Source organism: Ranitomeya imitator, chromosome 2 (genome assembly GCF_032444005.1).
Source record: "Ranitomeya imitator isolate aRanImi1 chromosome 2, aRanImi1.pri, whole genome shotgun sequence".
Taxonomy (NCBI): Eukaryota; Metazoa; Chordata; class Amphibia; order Anura; family Dendrobatidae; genus Ranitomeya; species Ranitomeya imitator.
Genome location: NC_091283.1, coordinates 52,869,463 through 52,889,590, shown reverse-complemented (window position 1 = coordinate 52,889,590; position 20,128 = coordinate 52,869,463). Strand labels below are relative to the sequence as shown.

The 20,128-nt window shown below is 41.5% G+C and overlaps 1 protein-coding gene across 1 annotated transcript in view; it reads left to right on the top strand.

Moving 5' to 3' along the window:
• Nucleotides 1-16,904, top strand: part of LOC138661804 (cytochrome P450 2F2-like) — a 49,388-nt gene extending 32,484 nt beyond the window's left edge. The window contains exons 6-10 of the mRNA XM_069746731.1: nucleotides 7,433-7,609; nucleotides 7,711-7,852; nucleotides 13,501-13,685; nucleotides 13,786-13,927; nucleotides 14,430-16,904. Of these exons, the coding sequence (XP_069602832.1) occupies nucleotides 7,433-7,609; nucleotides 7,711-7,852; nucleotides 13,501-13,685; nucleotides 13,786-13,927; nucleotides 14,430-14,632 (849 nt within the window). The 3' untranslated portion in view covers nucleotides 14,633-16,904. The remainder of the gene's footprint in view (nucleotides 1-7,432; nucleotides 7,610-7,710; nucleotides 7,853-13,500; nucleotides 13,686-13,785; nucleotides 13,928-14,429) is intronic.
• Nucleotides 16,905-20,128: the final 3,224 nt, after the last annotated feature.

Here is a 20,128-nt window from a genome sequence, read left to right as displayed (position 1 = left end):
AATTTCCCGTGCCCCCGGGAAAGCTTCCTCATTAAAAATATACTCATCCCCATCATCCTCCTCATCCTCCACCTCCTCTTCGCCCGGTACCTCGTCATGTACACTGCCCTGACCAGACAATCGCTGACTGTCATCAAGGCTTTCCTCTTCCTCTGGTGCAGACGCCTGATCCTTTATGTGCGTCAAACTTTGCATCAGCAGACGCATTAGGGGGATGCTCATGCTTATTATGGCGTTGTCTGCACTAACCAGCCGTGTGCATTCCTCAAAACACTGAAGGACTTGACACATGTCTTGAATCTTCGACCACTGCACACCTGACAACTCCATGTCTGCCATCCTACTGCCTGCCCGTGTATGTGTATCCTCCCACAAAAACATAACAGCCCGCCTCTGTTCGCACAGTCTCTGAAGCATGTGCAGTGTTGAGTTCCACCTTGTTGCAACGTCTATGATTAGGCGATGCTGGGGAAGGTTCAAAGAACGCTGATAGGTCTGCATACGGCTGGAGTGTACAGGCGAACGGCGGATATGTGCGCAAAGTCCACGCACTTTGAGGAGCAGGTCGGATAACCCCGGATAACTTTTCAGGAAGCACTGCACCACCAGGTTTAAGGTGTGAGCCAGGCAAGGAATGTGTTTCAGTTGGGAAAGGGAGATGGCAGCCATGAAATTCCTTCCGTTATCACTCACTACCTTGCCTGCCTCAAGATCTACAGTGCCCAGCCACGACTGCGTTTCTTGCTGCAAGAACTCGGACAGAACTTCCGCGGTGTGTCTATTGTCGCCCAAACACTTCATAGCCAATACAGCCTGCTGACGTATGCCAGTAGCTGCCCCATAATGGGAGACCTGGTGTGCAACAGTGGCAGGTGCGGATGGAGTGTTTGTGCGACTGCGGTCTGTGGACGAGCTCTTGCTTCTGCAGGAGGACGAGGAGGAGGAGGAGGAGGGGGTGCGAACGGCTACAGACAACTGTTTACTAGACCGTGGGCTAGGCAGAACTGTCCCAAACTTGCTGTCCCCTGTGGACCCTGAATCCACCACATTTACCCAGTGTGCCGTGATGGACACGTAACGTCCCTGGCCATGCCTACTGGTCCATGCATCTGTTGTCAGGTGCACCTTTGTGCTCACAGATTGCCTGAGTGCATGGACGATGCGCTCTTTAACATGCTGGTGGAGGGCTGGGATGGCTTTTCTGGAAAAAAAGTGTCGACTGGGTAGCTCGTAGCGTGGTACAGCGTAGTCCATCAGGTCTTTGAAAGCTTCGCTTTCAACTAACCGGTAGGGCATCATCTCTAACGAGATTAGTCTAGCTATGTGGGCGTTCAAACCCTGTGTACGCGGATGCGAGGCTAAGTATTTCCTTTTTCTAACCATAGTCTCATGTAGGGTGAGCTGGACTGGAGAGCTGGAGATCGTGGAACTAGCGGGGGTGCCGGTGGACATGGCAGACTGAGAGACGGTGGGAGATGGTATTGTTGCCGCCGGTGCCCTAGATGCAGTGTTTCCTACTACGAAACTGGTGATTCCCTGACCCTGACTGCTTTGGCCTGGCAAAGATACCTGCACAGATACAGCAGGTGGTGCGCTAAATGGTGGTCCTACACTGCCGGAAGGGATGTTGCGTTGATGACTAGCTTCATTGGCCGAGGGTGCAACAACCTTAAGGGACGTTTGGTAGTTAGTCCAAGCTTTCAAATGCATGGTGGTTAAATGTCTATGCATGCAACTAGTATTGAGACTTTTCAGATTCTGACCTCTGCTTAAGGAAGTAGAACATTTTTGACAGATGACTTTGCGCTGATCAATTGGATGTTGTTTAAAAAAATGCCAGACTGCACTCTTTCTAGCATCGGATACCTTTTCAGGCATTGCAGACTGAGCTTTAACCGGATGGCCACGCTGTCCTCCACCAGGTTTTGGCTTTGCCACGCGTTTTGGGCAAGATACGGGCCCGGCAGATGGAACCTGTGGCGATGTTGATGCCTGCTGCGGCCCCTCCTCCTCCTCTGCTTCAGAACTGCTGCCGCCTGCACCCTGTTCCCCCAATGGCTGCCAATCGGGGTCAAGAACTGGGTCATCTAATAACTCTTCTTGTACCTCCTGCGCAACTTCGTCTGTGTCACCGTGTCGTTCGGTGGTATAGCGTTCGTGATGGGGCAACATAGTCTCATCAGGGTCTGATTCTTGATCAGCACCCTGCGAGGGCAATGTTGTGGTCTGAGTCAAAGGACCAGCATAGTAGTCTGGCTGTGGCTGTGCGTCAGTGCACTCCATGTCAGATTCAATTTGTAATGGGCATGGACTGTTAACTGCTTCACTTTCTAAGCCAGGGACGGTATGTGTAAAGAGCTCCATGGAGTAACCCGTTGTGTCGCCTGCTGCATTCTTCTCTGTTGTTGTTTTTGCTGAAGAGGACAAGGAAGTGACTTGTCCCTGACCGTGAACATCCACTAACGACGCGCTGCTTTTACTTTTACCAGTTTCACGAGATGAGGCAAAAGAGCTAGAGGCTGAGTCAGCAAGATAAGCCAAAACTTGCTCTTGCTGCTCCGGCTTTAAAAGCGGTTTTCCTAATCCCAGAAAAGGGAGCGTTCGAGGCCTTGTGTAGCCGGACGACGAACCTGGCTCCACAGCTCCAGACTTAGGTGCAATATTTTTTCCCCCACGACCACCTGATGCTCCACCACTACCACTACCCTCATTACCAGCTGACAATGAACGCCCCCGGCCACGACCTCTTCCACTAGACTTCCTCATTGTTTTAAAAACGTAACCAAACTAACGTTATTTGTTGCAGTCACACAACTTACACGGTGAGCTATAACTTCTGTATGATTTAGCTACCCCTTTACAGGTTGGTGAGACCACAGCGAAAATCAGGCCCAATGTTACACACTCTTTTTTTGGTGGCTGCAAATTAGAGAGATGCCCCACACGCAGGACTGTCACTGAAGCACAAATGTTAATATTAATGTCACACTATTATTTTTTTTTTATTTTTATTTTTTTCAGGAACACTTTAGAAACCCCCCAAAAAAAAAAAAATAGATTTTTGCAGGGAGAATTTAGAAAACAAATGTAACAAACTATATGCTTTCTATGGGCCACTGAGTGAGAGATGACGCACACAGGAATCAGGAGTGGCACACAAGCCCAGAGGCCAATATTTTTCTACCAATGATTGATGGAGTTATTTTCTCTGGTAGATTTTGGAACCCAAATCAAGGAAAAAAAATGTAGGCTTTCTATGGACCACAATTGGAGAGAGAGAGAGAGAGAGATGGCACACCCAGGAGTCAAGACTGGCACACAAGCAGAAAGGCCAATATTAATCTCCCACTGTTTTTTTTGGTTGTTTTTTTTTTTTTTTTTTTCAGGGAGACTTTAGAAAAAAAAATAATAAAAAAAATATGATTTTATCAGGAAGAATTTAGAAACCAAATAAAATAAAATGATTTTTTCAGGGAGAATTTAGAAAACAAATAAAACCAAAAATAGGCGTTCTATGGCCCACTGACTGAGAGATGACGCACCCAGGAGTCAAGACTGGCACACAAGCAGAAAGGCCAATATTAATCTCCCACTGTTTTTTTTGGTTGTTTTTTTTTTTTTTTTTTTCAGGGAGACTTTAGAAAAAAAAATAATAAAAAAAATATGATTTTATCAGGAAGAATTTAGAAACCAAATAAAATAAAATGATTTTTTCAGTGAGAATTTAGAAAACAAATAAAACCAAAAATAGGCGTTCTATGGCCCACTGACTGAGAGATGACGCACCCAGGAGTCAAGACTGGCACACAAGCAGAAAGGCCAATATTAATCTCCCACTGTTTTTTTTGGTTGTTTTTTTTTTTTTTTTTTCAGGGAGACTTTAGAAAAAAAAATAATAAAAAAAATATGATTTTATCAGGAAGAATTTAGAAACCAAATAAAATAAAATGATTTTTTCAGGGAGAATTTATAAAACAAATAAAACCAAAAATAGGCGTTCTATGGCCCACTGACTGAGAGATGACGCACCCAGGAGTCAAGACTGGCACACAAGCAGAAAGGCCAATATTAATCTCCCACTGTTTTTTTTGGTTGTTTTTTTTTTTTTTTTTTTCAGGGAGACTTTAGAAAAAAAAATAATAAAAAAAATATGATTTTATCAGGAAGAATTTAGAAACCAAATAAAATAAAATGATTTTTTCAGGGAGAATTTAGAAAACAAATAAAACCAAAAATAGGCGTTCTATGGCCCACTGACTGAGAGATGACGCACCCAGGAGTCAAGACTGGCACACAAGCAGAAAGGCCAATATTAATCTCCCACTGTTTTTTTTGGTTGTTTTTTTTTTTTTTTTTTCAGGGAGACTTTAGAAAAAAAAATAATAAAAAAAATATGATTTTATCAGGAAGAATTTAGAAACCAAATAAAATAAAATGATTTTTTCAGGGAGAATTTAGAAAACAAATAAAACCAAAAATAGGCGTTCTATGGCCCACTGACTGAGAGATGACGCACCCAGGAGTCAAGACTGGCACACAAGCAGAAAGGCCAATATTAATCTCCCACTGTTTTTTTTTTTTTTTTTCAGGGAGACTTTAGAAAAAAAAATAATAAAAAAAATATGATTTTATCAGGAAGAATTTAGAAACCAAATAAAATAAAATAATTTTTTCAGGGAGAATTTAGAAAACAAATAAAACCAAAAATAGGCGTTCTATGGCCCACTGACTGAGAGATGACGCACACAGGAGTCAGGAGTGGCACACAAACCCAGAGGCCAATATTTTTCTACCAATGATTGATGTAGTTATTTTCTCTGGTAGATTTTAGAACCCAAATCAAGGAAAAAAAATATAGGCTTTCTATGGACCACAATTGGAGAGAGAGAGAGAGAGAGAGAGAGAGAGAGAGAGAGAGAGAGAGATGGCACACCCAGGAGTCAAGACTGGCACACAAGCAGAAAGGCCAATATTAATCTCCCACTGTTTTTTTGGTTGTTTTTTTTTTTTTTTTTTTTCAGGGAGACTTTAGAAATAAAAATAATAAAAAAAATATGATTTTATCAGGAAGAATTTAGAAACCAAATAAAATAAAATGATTTTTTCAGGGAGAATTTAGAAAACAAATAAAACCAAAAATATGCGTTCTATGGCCCACTGACTGAGAGAGAGAGAGAGATGGAACGCTTAGTACTGGCACACAAGCCCAAAGGGCAATATTAATCTCCCTTTTTTTTTCCAGGGAGAATTTCTGAAACCCAAAAAAAAAATAAAATAGGCTTTCTATGGCCCACTATTTGTGAGAGAGATGGGACGCTCAGGACTGGCACAGATGGCACGCTCAGGACTGGCACAGAAGCCCAGAGGCCAATATTAATCTCCCTTTTTTTCTGGGAGAATTTATAAAACCAAAAAAATATTTAAATAGGCTTTCTATGGCCCACTATTTGTGAGAGAGATGGCACGCTCAGGACTGGCACAGATGGCACGCTCACAACTGGCACAGAAGCCCAGAGGCCAATATTAATCTCCCTTTTTTTCTGGGAGAATTTATAAAACCAAAAAAATATTTAAATAGGCTTTCTATGGCCCACTATTTGTGAGAGAGATGGCACGCTCAGGACTGGCACAGATGGCACGCTCACAACTGGCACACAAGCCCAGAGGCCAATATTAATCTCCCTTTTTTCAGGGAAAATTTATAAAACCAAAAAAAAAATTAAATAGGCTTTCTATGGCCCACTATTTGTGAGAGAGATGGCACGCTCAGGACTGGCACAGATGGCACGCTCACAACTGGCACACAAGCCCAGAGGCCAATATTAATCTCCCTTTTTTCAGGGAAAATTTATAAAACCAAAAAAAAAATTAAATAGGCTTTCTATGGCCCACTATTTGTGAGAGAGATGGGACGCTCAGGACTGGCACAGATGGCACGCTCAGGACTGGCACAGAAGCCCAGAGGCCAATATTAATCTCCCTTTTTTTCAGGGAGAATTTATAAAACCCAAAAAAAAATAAAATAGGCTTTCTATGGCCCACTATTTGTGAGAGAGATGGCACACTCAGGACTGGCACACAAGCCCAAAGGCCAATATTAATCTCCCACTGTATTTTTATCAGGGAGAATTTATACACCCCACAAAAAAAAATACAGAAAAATGAAAAGGCTTTCTATGGCCCACTATGTGAGAGAGATGGCACACACAGGGATGGCACTCTAGCAGAAATGCCAAATTGCCAATCTTAATCTCCCACCAAAAAAAAAAAAAAAAAAAAAACAGGGAATGTCCTACAATTACTATCTCCCTGCCTGCAGTAATCTCAGCCAGGTATGGCAGGCAGCTACTATCTCCCTGCCTGCAGTAATCTCAGCCAGGTATGGCAGGCAGCAATAAGGAGTGGACTGATGCACAAATGAAATAAAAAGTGTGGACAAACAAAAAAGATAGCTGTGCAGAAAGGAAGGAACAAGAGGATTTGTGCTTTGAAAAAAGCAGTTGGTTTGCACAGCGGCGTACACACAGCAATGCAGCTATCAGGGAGCCTTCTAGGGCAGCCCAATGAGCTACAGCGCTGAGGGGAAAAAAAAAAAAAAAAAAAATTCCACTGTCCCTGCACACCGAGGGTGGTGTTGGACAGTGCAAATCGCTGCAGCACAAGCGGTTTTGTGGTTAATGGACCCTGCCTAACGCTATCCCTGCTTCTGACAAAGCGGCAGCAACCTCTCCCTAAGCTCAGATCAGCAGCAGTAAGATGGCGGTCGGCGGGAACGCCTCTTTATAGCCCCTGTGACGTCGCAGACAGCAAGCCAATCACTGCAATGCCCTTCTCTAAGATGGTGGGGACCAGGACCTATGTCATCACGCTGCCCACACTCTGCGTTTACCTTCATTGGCTGAGAAATGGCGCTTTTCGCGTAATTGAAACGCGACTTTGGCGCGAAAGTCGCGTACCGCATGGCCGACCCCGCACAGGGGTCGGATCGGGTTTCATGAAACCCCGACTTAGCCAAAAGTCGGCGACTTTTGAAAATGTTCGACCCGTTTCGCTCAACCCTAATGATGAGTCATGTAGGAACAAGAGACTTCCTGTTTCTACATAGAGCACAGAAAAGAGAAGAATTAACTAGTAGAAAGAAAAAAGGAACCATTGTAAGTACACAGTGCTATATAATATGATGAATGCAATATACTAAGATAAAAACATTGATGGGAGGAGGAGTGCTTCTTTAAATATTGGAATGATGTTCTCTTCCTTTTAGCAATTACAGTCTCCTGTGTAAACTTATAAATTTGCTCCTCACTGTAGAAGAGGGACCAAATATGTTAACTATTGAGCATACAGAAATTCCTATGGGAGCCTTACATGGGGGTAGATATGACTGTTTTTTTTAAATTAATCTAATTGAATCATTTTTCTTTTATTTCAGCTATACAACATTTACCCAAATGTCTTAAAGTATATACCTGGACCACATCATAAAATTAAAGAAAACTTTTCTTTCATGGCAGACTATGTCAGGAAGAAAATGGAGATCAATATGAAAACGTTTGACATTAATAACCCAAGGGATTTTATTGACTGTTTCTTGACCAAAATTGAGAAGGTAACCCGCTCCCATACACAAATGGCCATCAGTTGTCACATATATATATTAAGAAGCACTTTCTATCATTGTATACACTATTTTCTCTTGTCTGCACATAGGAAGGGAAGACTAAAGCAGATATCTACAATACTGATACTTTGGTGATGAACACTATGATCATGTTCTTTGGTGGGACAGAAACAGTAAGCGCTACCACCAGATTTACATTTTTGCTTCTTTTGAAATACCCCAGTATAACAGGTATGTAACTAGTATCAGACACATCTTTAAATGCCTTATGAGAACTTAAATGAAAGCTATCATCAGAAATTGACCTATCGTTTAAATCAGTTTTTTTTTATTTTGTTCAATATCCTTTATCATTGCAATTTTCACACCTCTAACTTCTTCTTTCACACTCTAACTTCTTGTTGCTTCAAGAAACAACACATGAACATAGCCACAATATTCTGATCTAAACCCTATCTCTTTTGTATTAAAATGTCTAATGTGCATGGGAAAAAGTCATTGTGAAGGGAGGAGCAGCAGGGTCAGACATCAGATGAGCAGAAAATACAATGCTCTCCAGCTCTTGTAGATTTACTGTGAAGATCTTTGGCATAAAAAGGGAAAGCCTTTGCTTAACTTGAAATGCAGACAATCAAACGTAGGCATCCAGCTGTTTGGAGATAAAATTTACCAATTTATTAGTACAGCTTATATCATTCTAGTCACATTAAAAATTTTTGTACCAAGGCATTAAAATGACGCGTTTCAGGCATAAAACTGTCATTCATCATGGTAGTAATATGACATCAGTTGCTTTTAGCGGTGTTACTTGTCATTATAATACTGCCTGTGATGATCTGCAACCTTCTAATTAACTGTTCCTGAAAGGGCAGGGTGTTCGAGTGTAAAAAATCCCAAGTGCCCTGAAATTGCAAAATTACAACTTTAAAAAAAAAAAATAATGATAGTAATATGAAACAAAAAACATTCTCAAAATTTTATTAAAAATACATCTAACACAAAAATCTGATTTAAACTTTAGGTATTTTTTGATAACCGGTCCCCTTTAACCCCTCTGTGACCTTAGACGTACTATCCCGTCGAGGTGCCCTGGGCTTATCTGACCCTGGACGGGATAGTACGTCATAGCCGATCGGCCGCGCTCACGGGGGGAGCGCGGCCGATCGCGGCCGGGTGTCAGCTGCTTATCGCAGCTGACATCCGGCACTATGTGCCAGGAGCGGTCACGGACCGCCCCCGGCACATTAACCCCTGGCACACCGCGATCAAAGATGATCGCGATGTGCCGGCGGTGCAGGGAAGCACCGCGCAGGGAGGGGGCTCCCTGCGGGCTTCCCTGAGACCCCCGCAGCAACGCGATGTGATCGCGTTGCTGCGAGGGTCTCCTCACCTCCCTCCCTGCTCGAGCCCCGGATCCAAGATGGCCGCGGATCCGGGTCCTGCAGGGAGGGAGGTGGCTTCACAGAGCCTGCTCAGAGCAGGCACTGTGAAGCAGCCTGCACTCCTATCAGATCAGTGATCTGACAGAGTGCTGTGCAAACTGTCAGATCACTGATCTGTGATGTCCCCCCCTGGGACAAAGTAAAAAAGTTAAAAAAAAATTTTCCAAATGTGTAAAAAAAATAAAAAAAAATATTCCAAAATAATGAAAAAAAAAAAAAAATATTATTCCCATAAATACATTTCTTCATCTAAATAAAAAAAAAAAACCAATAAAAGTACACATATTTAGTATCGCCGCGTCCGTAACGGCCCGACCTATAAAACTGGCCCACTAGTTAACCCCTTCAGTAAACACCGTAAGAAAAAAAAAAAAAAAACGAGGCAAAAAACAACGCTTTATTATCATACCGCCGAACAAAAAGTGGAATAACACGCAATCAAAAAGACAGATATAAATAACCATGGTACCGCTGAAAGCGTCATATTGTCCCGCAAAAAAAGAGCCGCCATACAGCATCATCAGCAAAAAAATAAAAAAGTTATAGTCCTGAGAATAAAGCGATGCAAAAATAATTATTTTTTCTGTAAAATAGTTTTTATCGTATAAAAGCACCAAACCATAAAAAAATGATATAAATGAGGTATCGCTGTAATCGTACTGACCCGAAGAATAAAACTGATTTATCAATTTTACTAAACGCGGAACGGTATAAACGCCTCCCCCAATAGAAATTCATGAATAGCTGGCTTTTGGTCATTCTTCCTCACAAAAATCGGAATAAAAAGCGATAAAAAAATGTCACGTGCCCAAAAATGTTTTCAATAAAAACGTCAACTCGTCCCGCAAAAAACAAGACCTCACATGACTCTGTGGACCAAAATATGGAAAAATTATAGCTCTCAAAATGTGGTATTGCAAAAAATATTTTTTGCAATAAAAAGGGTCTTTCAGTGTGTGACGGCTGCCAATCATAAAAATCCGCTAAAAAACTCGCTATAAAAGTAAATCAAACCCCCCTTCATCACCCCCTTAGTTAGGGAAAAATAAAAAAAAATGTATTTATTTCCATTTTCCCATTAGGGCTAGGGTTAGGGCTAGGGTTAGGGCTAGGGCTAGGGTTAGGGCTAGGGTTAGGGCTGGGTTAGGGCTAGGGTTAGGGCTAGGGTTAGGGCTAGGGTTAGGGCTAGGGTTAGGGCTAGGGTTAGGGCTAGGGCTAGGGTTAGGGCTAGGGTTAGGGTTAGGGCTAGGGTTAGGGCTAGGGTTAGGGCTAGGGTTAGGGCTAGGGCTAGGGTTAGGGTTAGGGCTAGGGTTAGGGCTAGGGTTAGGGCTAGGGTTAGGGCTAGGGTTAGGGTTAGGGCTAGGGTTAGGGCTAGGATTAGGGTTAGGGTTGGGGCTACAGTTAGGGTTGGGGCTAAAGTTAGGGTTAGGGTTTAGATTACATTTACAGTTGGGAATAGGGTTGGGATTAGGGTTAGGGGTGTGTCAGGGTTAGAGGTGTGGTTAGGGTTACCGTTGGAATTAGGGTTAGGGGTGTGTTTAGATTAGGGTTTCAGTTATAATTGGGGGGTTTCCACTGTTTCGGCACATCAGGGGCTCTCCAAACACGACATGGCGTCCGATCTCAATTCCAGCCAATTCTGCGTTGAAAAAGTAAAACAGTGCTCCTTCCCTTCCGAGCTCTCCTGTGTGCCCAAACAGGGGTTTACCCCAACATATGGGGTATCAGCGTACTCAGGACAAATTGGACAACAACGTTTGTGGACCAATTTCTCCTGTTACCCTTGGGAAAATACAAAACTGGGGGCTAAAAAATAATTTTTGTGGGAAAACAAAAAGATTTTTTATTTTCACGGCTCTGCGTTATAAACTGTAGTGAAACACTTGGGGGTTCAAAGTTCTCACAACACATCTAGATAAGTTCATTGAGGGGTCTAGTTTCCAATATGGGGTCACTTGTGGGGGGTTTCTACTGTTTAGGTACATTAGGGGCTCTGCAAACGCAATGTGACGCCTGCAGACCAATCCATCTAAGTCTGCATTCCAAATGATGCTCCTTCCCTTCCGAGCCCTCCCATGCGCCCAAACGGTGGTTCCCCCCCACATATCGGGTATCAGCGTACTCAGGACAAATTGGACAACAACATTTAGGGTCCAATTTCTCCTGCTAACCTTGGAAAAATACAAAACTGGGGGCTAAAATATAATTTTTGTGGAAAAAAAAATATTTTTTATTTGCATGGCTCTGCGTTATAAACTGTAGTGAAATACTTGGGGGTTCAAAGCTCTCACAACACATCAAGATGAGTTCCTTAGGGGGTCTACTTTCCAAAATGGTGTCACTTGTGGGGGGTTTCTACTGTTTAGGTACATTAGGGGCTCTGCAAACGCAATGTGACGCCTGCAGACCATTCCATCTAAGTCTGCATTCCAAATGGCGCTCCTTCCCTTCCGAACCCTCCCATGCGCCCAAACGGTGGTTCCCCCCCACATATGGGGTATCAGCGTACTCAGGACAAATTGGACAACAACTTTTGTGGTCCAATTTCTCCTGTTACTTTAGGGAAAATACAAAACTGGGGGCTAAAAAATAATTTTTGTGGGAAAAAAATTTTGTTTTATTTTTATGGCTCTGCATTATAAACTTCTGTGAAGCCCTTGGTGGGTCAAAGTGCTCACCACACATCCAGATAAGTTCCTTAGGGGGTCTACTTTCCAAAATGGTGTCACTTGTGGGGGTTTTCAATGTTTAGGCACATCAGTGGCTCTCCAAACGCAACATGGCGTCCCATCTCAATTCCTGTCAATTTTGCATTGAAAAGTCAAACGGCGCTCCTTCCCTTCCGAGCTCTCCCATGCGCCCAAACAGTGGTTTACTGCCACATATGGGGTATCAGCGTACTCGGGACAAATTGGACAACAACTTTTGAGGTCCAATTTCTTCTCTTACCCTTGGAAAAATAAAAAATTGGGGGCAAAAATATAATTTTTGTGAAAAAATATGATTTTTTATTTTTACGGTTCTGCATTATAAACTTCTGTGAAGCACTTGGTGGGTCAAAGTGCTCACCACACCTCTAGATAAGTTCCTTAGGGGGTCTACTTTCCAAAATGGTGTCACTTGTGGGGGGTTTCAATGTTTAGGCACATCAGTGGCTCTCCAAACGCAACATGGCGTCCCATCTCAATTTCTGTCAATTTTGCATTGAAAAGTCAAACTGCGCTCCTTCCCTTCCGAGCTCTCCCATGCGCCCAAACAGTGGTTTACTGCCACATATGGGGTATCAGCGTACTCAGGACAAATTGGACAACAACTTTTGAGGTCCAATTTCTTCTCTTACCCTTGGAAAAATAAAAAATTGGGGGCAAAAATATAATTTTTGTGAAAAAATATGATTTTTTATTTTTACGGTTCTGCATTATAAACTTCTGTGAAGCACTTGGTGGGTCAAAGTGCTCACCACACATCCAGATAAGTTCCTTAGGGGGTCTACTTTCCAAAATGGTGTCACTTGTGGGGGGTTTCAATGTTTAGGCACATCAGTGGCTCTCCAAACGCAACATGGCGTCCCATCTCAATTCCTGTCAATTTTGCATTGAAAAGTCAAATAGCGCTCCTTCCCTTCCGAGCTCTCCCATGCGCCCAAACAGTGGTTTACTGCCACATATGGGGTATCAGCGTACTCAGGACAAATTGGACAACAACTTTTTGGGTCCAATTTCTCCTGTTACCCTTGGTAAAATAAAACAAATTGGAGCTGAAGTAAATTTTTTGTGTAAAAAAGTTAAATGTTCATTTTTATTTAAACATTCCAAAAATTCCTATTAAACACCTGAAGGGTTAATAAACTTCTTGAATGTGGTTTTGAGCACCTTGAGGGGTGCAGTTTTTAGAATGGTGTCACACTTGGGCATTTTCTATCATATAGACCCCTCAAAATGACTTCAAATGAGACGTGGTCCCTAAAAAAAAATGGTGTTGTAAAAATGAGAAATTGCTGGTCAACTTTTAACCCTTATAACTCCCTAACAAAAAAAAAAATTGGTTCCAAAATTATGCTGATGTAAAGGAGACATGTGGGAAATGTTACTTATTAAGTATTTTGTGTGACATATCTCTGTGATTTAATTGCATAAAAATTCAAAGTTTGAAAATTGCGAAATTTTCAAAATTTTCGCCAAATTTCCGTTTTTTTCACAAATAAACGCAGGTACTATCAAAGAAATTTTACCACTATCATGAAGTACAATATGTCACGAGAAAACAATGTCAGAATCACCAGGATCCGTTGAAGCGTTTCGGAGTTATAACCTCATAAAGGGACAGTGGTCAGAATTGTAAAAATTGGCCCGGTCATTAACGTGCAAACCACCCTTGGGGGTAAAGGGGTTAAGCAGCATTTAAAAATATATATATAATTTTTTTTGTTTTCCTCAGAGAAAGTCTACAATGAGATAGACAACGTAATTGGCCAACGTCCACCAAATTTTGAGGACAGATTCAAAATGCCGTACACAGACGCTTTTATACATGAAGTTCAGAGATTTGCTGATGTGACACCATTGGGTCTTCCCCATGAATTGACCATGGATACTGAGATTCGCAATTATAAATTCAAGAAGGTAAGTATCAATTTGGACTAAAGCAAATATTAAAAATGAAAAATAAAAGCATTAAAAAAAGGTTTACTGATCAATTTTCTAATTATTTATCAAATCACAGGGAACAGTTTTCACTTCAGTTCTTACAGGTGTGCACAATGACGAGACACAGTTCAAGAACCCTGAACATTTTGACCCAAAAAACTTTTTGGATGAAAATGGGAAACTAATGAAGAACGAGTCCTTGATGCCATTTTCTGCAGGTGAGGGTGACATGAAACTACTTTCTGACACTAATATTTTAGTAAAAAATTGGATTTTGGACCAAACAGGATATCGAATTCTGGAGATATTCCACTTGGAAGTGTATAAATTAAATGACAGCTGGGTGTTACCAGCCATGTAACATTTGGCTACTCCAAGTCAACAGAGCAGCTTTTCCTCTCCTGGGCTGCTTTGTTTCATGAGGTGTGACTGACCGCGTCATGCTGATTGCCAGCCGGCTCTCCGCAGTTATGTAGTGGGGAGAGGCTGTCAATCAGCATGACTTCGGCAGTATGCCTCATCAAAAAAGCAGAGCAAAAGAGAATCCACGGCAGTCACAACAAGCAGGTAGGTAGCAAATACCTGCCTGTTAGTTCTTAGGCACATAGTAAAAAAATAAAAAATCCTGAATCAACCCTTTAAAATGAATGTGTATGTAATATAAAGCCGAATATATCACTGATTCTAGATGTTTTTAAATTCATTGATTTTTCTTTCCAGGTAGAAGAATTTGCCCAGGCATGACCTTGGCGAAGATTGAGCTTTTTATTTTTATCACCACACTTCTGCAGAACTTCACAATCAAGTCACCAGTGCCCCCCGAAAAAATCTCAGTTGCTCCGGTGGGATGTGGGATTGGGCATATTCCTCCCACATTTGAGATATGTCTTATACCCCGAACATGTTCTCAAGAAGAACAATAATATGATAAGTTGTAAGAACCTAAGAGATTAGGAGATTAGTGAAGTGTTCATGAGTGCAGGAAGCAATTTGATTATAGGGAAGAAAGATAACATTCCATGTATTACTCATTTGTATCATTAGCTTATGGAATAAATAACAATTTACAGAATGGAAATGAGCTGCATTACCAGGTACAGCACTTGAGAAGAGCATTGCTATTAAAAAATAAATAAATCAATAAATAAATACAAAATGTTATTTTGAGAGTCTTTAAAACCACTTTAATATGCAAATTGCCTCTTCAGAGAGAAAAAGGACTTGAACTCTTTAGCGTCACCTGTTGGAAGCAGGGATCCTAAGAGTCACAATCAACCCTTTAATGAGTCTTGCAATATGACCTAGGATAAAAGCCAAATCAGAATCTCAATTCGCAAATATGGTGTTTCAGACTATTGGCCCTCGTCAGTGCAAAGTATGAGAACTGAATTGGCTAGGTGAGAGGCTCTGGACTGGGGTCTAAGGGTAATGTATCTCCTTATGGAGAGTGACATAAAATCTCTGGCATGTCAAGGCTAAGGAGGCTTATTCTCTGTGAAATGCTCCTCTTGGAAATATAATATGCAAATTACCTCTTCATCGAGAAAGAGAACTTGAACTCTATAGCGCCACCTGTTGGAAGGAGCGATCCTGTCAAATCACAATCAACCCTTTAACAAGTCTTGCAATATGACCTTGGATAAAATCCGAATCAGACTCTAAATTTGCGAAACAGTGTTTTGGGTTATTGGCCCTCATCAGTGCAGTGTATGTCACTGTCCATAAGAAGAAATGTTGTCCCTTAGACCTCAGTCCAGAGCCTCTCACCTAGCCAAATTAGCTCTCATACTTTGCACTGATAATGGCCAATAGCCCGAAACACCGTGTCTGCAAATTGAGATTCTGATTAGGCTTTTATCCTAAGTCATATTGCAAGACTCGGTTAAGGGATGACTGTGACTTGTAGAATCACTGCTTCCAACAGGTGGCGCTATAGAATTCAAGTCCCCTTTCTCTCTAATGAGGCAATTTGCATATTGAATTTTCCTAAGGAGCATTGCATGGCGAATAAGCCTCATTATCTTGACATGCCAGAGCTGGTATGTCACTCTCCATAAGGAGAAACGTTACCCCTAAAACCACTTTAGGAATTTAGTGACATTTGGGAAAAACTGAGGATCTCTTCCATCCAAAGAACATAATGTAAAGATATTCCTTTCAAAAAAAGCAGCTGACCGGCACTGCTGCAAGTATTTACCACTGGAGCATGCAATGGTGGTTAAAAGAGAATGTCAGATGTGATGGTGCTCAATTGTGCAGCTGTACAATCTTCAAAAATGATGAGAAGAAAAATAAGTGGCACTCACCACTGGTGCATTCATTTGTGCTTTTTAATTCCAAGATTATATGGGAATACAGTGTGAAGACACAGACTGGGACAAAAAAGTAGCCCTGCCACACTAATACCACTAGCCCCGAACTATACAGTCCCCCATTCAATGAATTTTGCTTTGCTTAGTCATGCTCTTTAACATTCTCTTAGAGGAGTTACTTGAAGAGCCACATGTACATGGTGCAACAGTGGCATGATCGACTACAGATCCATTTACATGGTCTTCCTCAGAGCTCTGGTTCTCAGGATCTTGGGGGTCCCAGAGGTTGGATTCCCAGCGATTGAAAAGTTACCCACTATCCAGAGAAACGGGGATAACTTCCAAACTTGTGATAACCCTTTTTAAACAGGTTTTCCAAGATTGTGTTTTATTTGCATATAGGGATATAGAAAATAATAAATCAATAATGGGGAAATTACACCCAGTATATAGGGTGGGAGAAGCAATTCTGTGCAAGGTATATATATATATATATATATATATATAGTAGCATGGCTACAGGGTGTGTAGTCGACGGGAGGTATGTGCCACATAAGTGCCTTGTTGCTGTAATGTAGCCCGGAGTATTTCTTTGTTGTACATAACCATGTATATATATATGTGTTTCAGGACCTGTGGTGATGTCAGACCACATGGCTAATCATGTGATGGGTTACTGGGTGTGGTTAGCTTTATATAAGACAGGCTAATGCTTAACACAGCAGATATGTGTGGAGGTAAAAACCCTCCTGAGTGTGTGAAGGCTCCAGAACTGAGCCTGATGGACTGGACACTTTGTTTTCTTTTCCTGAGCTAAAGGCTATTTGTTTGCTGTTATTTTGCCATGTGGTTTATGAAGTAATAAACTCTGTGAACTTTTAAAGGAATGTGCCTCCTGAGTGTCAGCCGTCACACCTGAGTGAGTGAAATCCCTACAATATATATATATATATAATGTGCAGCCACTGAGAATCACACACAGTATACAGGACATGAGAAGTGGTACTGTGCAGTGTATATATACAGAATAATATAGACACTGAGGAATACAACCTGTATACAGGACAGGAGAAATGGTACTGTTCAGTGTATATATACAGGACAGGAGAAGTGGTACTGTGCAGTATATAAATACAGAATAATAAGAGGCTGTAACTGCAGTATGTACATAGGAGGCTATGGTATATACAGCTGTGTGAAAAAGTGTTTGCCCCCTTCGCCAAACTTAAATGTTGTTCAGATCACCAAAAAAGTTTCATTATTAGACAAAGATTGTTAACACAAGTAAACATAAAATGCAGTTTTTAAATAAAAGTAATTATTATCAAGGGTAAAAGAAATCTAAACCTACAGGGCCCTGTGTGAAAAAAGTAATTGCTCTCTACACTTAGTAACTTGTTGGGTCACCCTTAGCAGCAACAACTGTAATCATTTGCGATAGGTGACAATGAGTTTTTTTTTTATGTTCTGGAGCAATTTTGGCCCACTCGTCTTTGCAGAATTGTTGTAATTCAGCCACATTGGTGGGTTTCCGAGCATAAACCACCTTTTTAAAATCATACCACAGTATCTCAGTTGGATTAAGGTCAGGACTTTGACTTTGCACTCCAAAGTCTTAATTTTGTTTATCTTAAGCCATTCAGAGGTTGACTTGCTGGTGTGTTTTGGATCATTGTCCTGCTGCATGACCCAAGTGAGCTTCGGTTTGAGGTCACAAACAGATGGCTGGACATTCTCCTTCAGGATTTTTTGGTAGACAGCAGAATTCACGGTTTTATTCACCACAGCAAGTCTTCCAGGTCCTGAAGCAGAAAAACAGACCATAAGACTACCACCACCATATTTTACTGTTTATATGATGTTCCTTTTTAGGAAAGCTGTGTTACTTCTACACCAGTCTTAAGGATCATCTTAAAGTTTTCTGTCAAAAAAGAGATGAACCTTTATGCTCTTATTGCTCAATAGTGTTTTTTGTCTTGGAACTCTGAACGCAGGCCATTTTAACTCAGTCTCTTTCTAATGGTGGAGTCATGAACACTGACCTTAACTGAGGCAAGTGAGGCCTGCAGTTTTTTTGATGTTGTTGTGGGGTCTTTTGTGACCTTTTGGATGAGTCATCGCTGCACTCTTGTGGTAATTTTGGTAGGCCAACCATGCCTGCAAAGGTTCTCCAGTGTTCCATGTTTTCACCATTTGTGGATAATCGCTCTCACTGTAGTTCGCTAAAGTCACAAAGCTTTAGAAATGGATTTATAATCTTTTCCAGACTGAAAGATCTCAATTACTTAGTTTCTCATTTGTTTTCTTTATATCTCTGCATGATGTCTAGCTTTGGTGGACCTTTTGGTCAACATCACCTGAGACAAGTCCTCTTTAAGTGATTTCTTGATTGAGAACAGGTGTGGCAGTAATCAGGCCTGACTGTGGCTAGGGAATTTAAACTCAGCTCCCCAAAGATGTGATAAACCAGGGTTAATTTGTGTTTTAAGGAGGGTGGGCAATCACTTTTTCCCACAGGGCGCTGTAGATTTGAATTTCTTTTTCCCTTAATAATAAAGTCCTGTATTTAAAAACTGCATTTTGTGTTTACGTGTATTATCTTTGTCTTATATTTTAATTTGTTTGGTGATCTGAAATATTGAAATGTGACAAACATGCAAAAGAATAGGAAATCGTGAATGGGGCAAACACTTTTTCACACAACTGTACATAGGAGGCTGTGACTGCGGCATATACAGTACATAGTAGGCTGTGACTGCTGCAAATGCTAATAAAAGTTCCATGTGGCCAGGACTTACCCAGATTATAGGCAGCAGAGAGTCTCCAGAGCTGGGTGTGCATAGAAGCAGATTCCATGTAGCCTCATCCCAACAGGTGCTGTGGCAGCACCGCCAGTGCGAGTGTGCCTGCAAACGCACACCTTTTAAATGACCGGTGACAAAAGTCAAAAGGGCCTATGGCTATAAAGTAGGGCTGGCTACACATTTTGTAGGTCGTTGGCCCCTTGGGCAAATGTCCAATCTGGGCCTGAACACTGGTTTGGTTCAATTCGATTAGCTGAACGTTTAGACGTTCGCCGAACGGTTGGACTCTATTAGATTCAGCGGGAAGCTAAACCAAACATATATGCAAAACCTTAAGGGGTGACAAAACGCTTTCCAAACAGCTAAAATTATGGGTAAACATCATGAAAAGTGACATCACAGTAGAAATTTGCAAATGGCACACCAGTCAGCCATGGACTATGCATGAAGTATCAGTGTCTGGCCCAGCATTTACAGCATGGAATTAAAGATTCAATGAGAACCTGGTGGTTAAGGGAACAGTGTAAGCCTTCTTAGCTGAGAGACCAGATACTTCATGCAACACCTCCACATTTTTTTATACCAGCCACACTCAGATGGCACAGTAATATTGGTAGATAAATGTAAGGAAAGTAACACATGTAGGTGACTGATCAATTGATCCACAGCATAACCTTTTATAATGGTGTAGAATCAGTCAGCCGTGGCCCATGCATGAGGTATCGGGGTCTGGCCCAGCATTTACAGTACAGCTTGGAGTTGAAGTTTCAATGAGGACCTGGTGGTTAAGGCAACAGTGTAAGGCTTCTTAGCTGAGAGACCTGATACCTCATGCAACACCTCCAATTATTTTTCATTATTCCAGCCACACTCAAATGGCACAAACATCAGTTTCATACAGTACTTTAGGGGAAAAAAATGTAAGGAAAGTAACACAGGTAATTAACTAAAAGTAATTCCAGTTCTGCTTACCTCGGAGCCCTATTTACGCATGCAACCCACCAGATGGAAATCCCACTTGGAGTCTCCACATTTCAAAAAATTATTGTCACACACCACTAAGGTAGCATGTATTTCCACAGAGGACAAACAGTATAATTGGCCTCTGACACACCCTCTACTACAGGCAACCCACCAGATAGAAACTCAACTTGGAGTTTCCACATTTGAAAAAATAATTGTCACACAGCACTAAAGTGGCATCAATTTCCACAGAGAAGAAACAGTATAATAGGCCTCTCACACACCTTCTACTACAGGTAACACACCAGATGGAAACCCAACTTGGAGTCTCCACATTTTA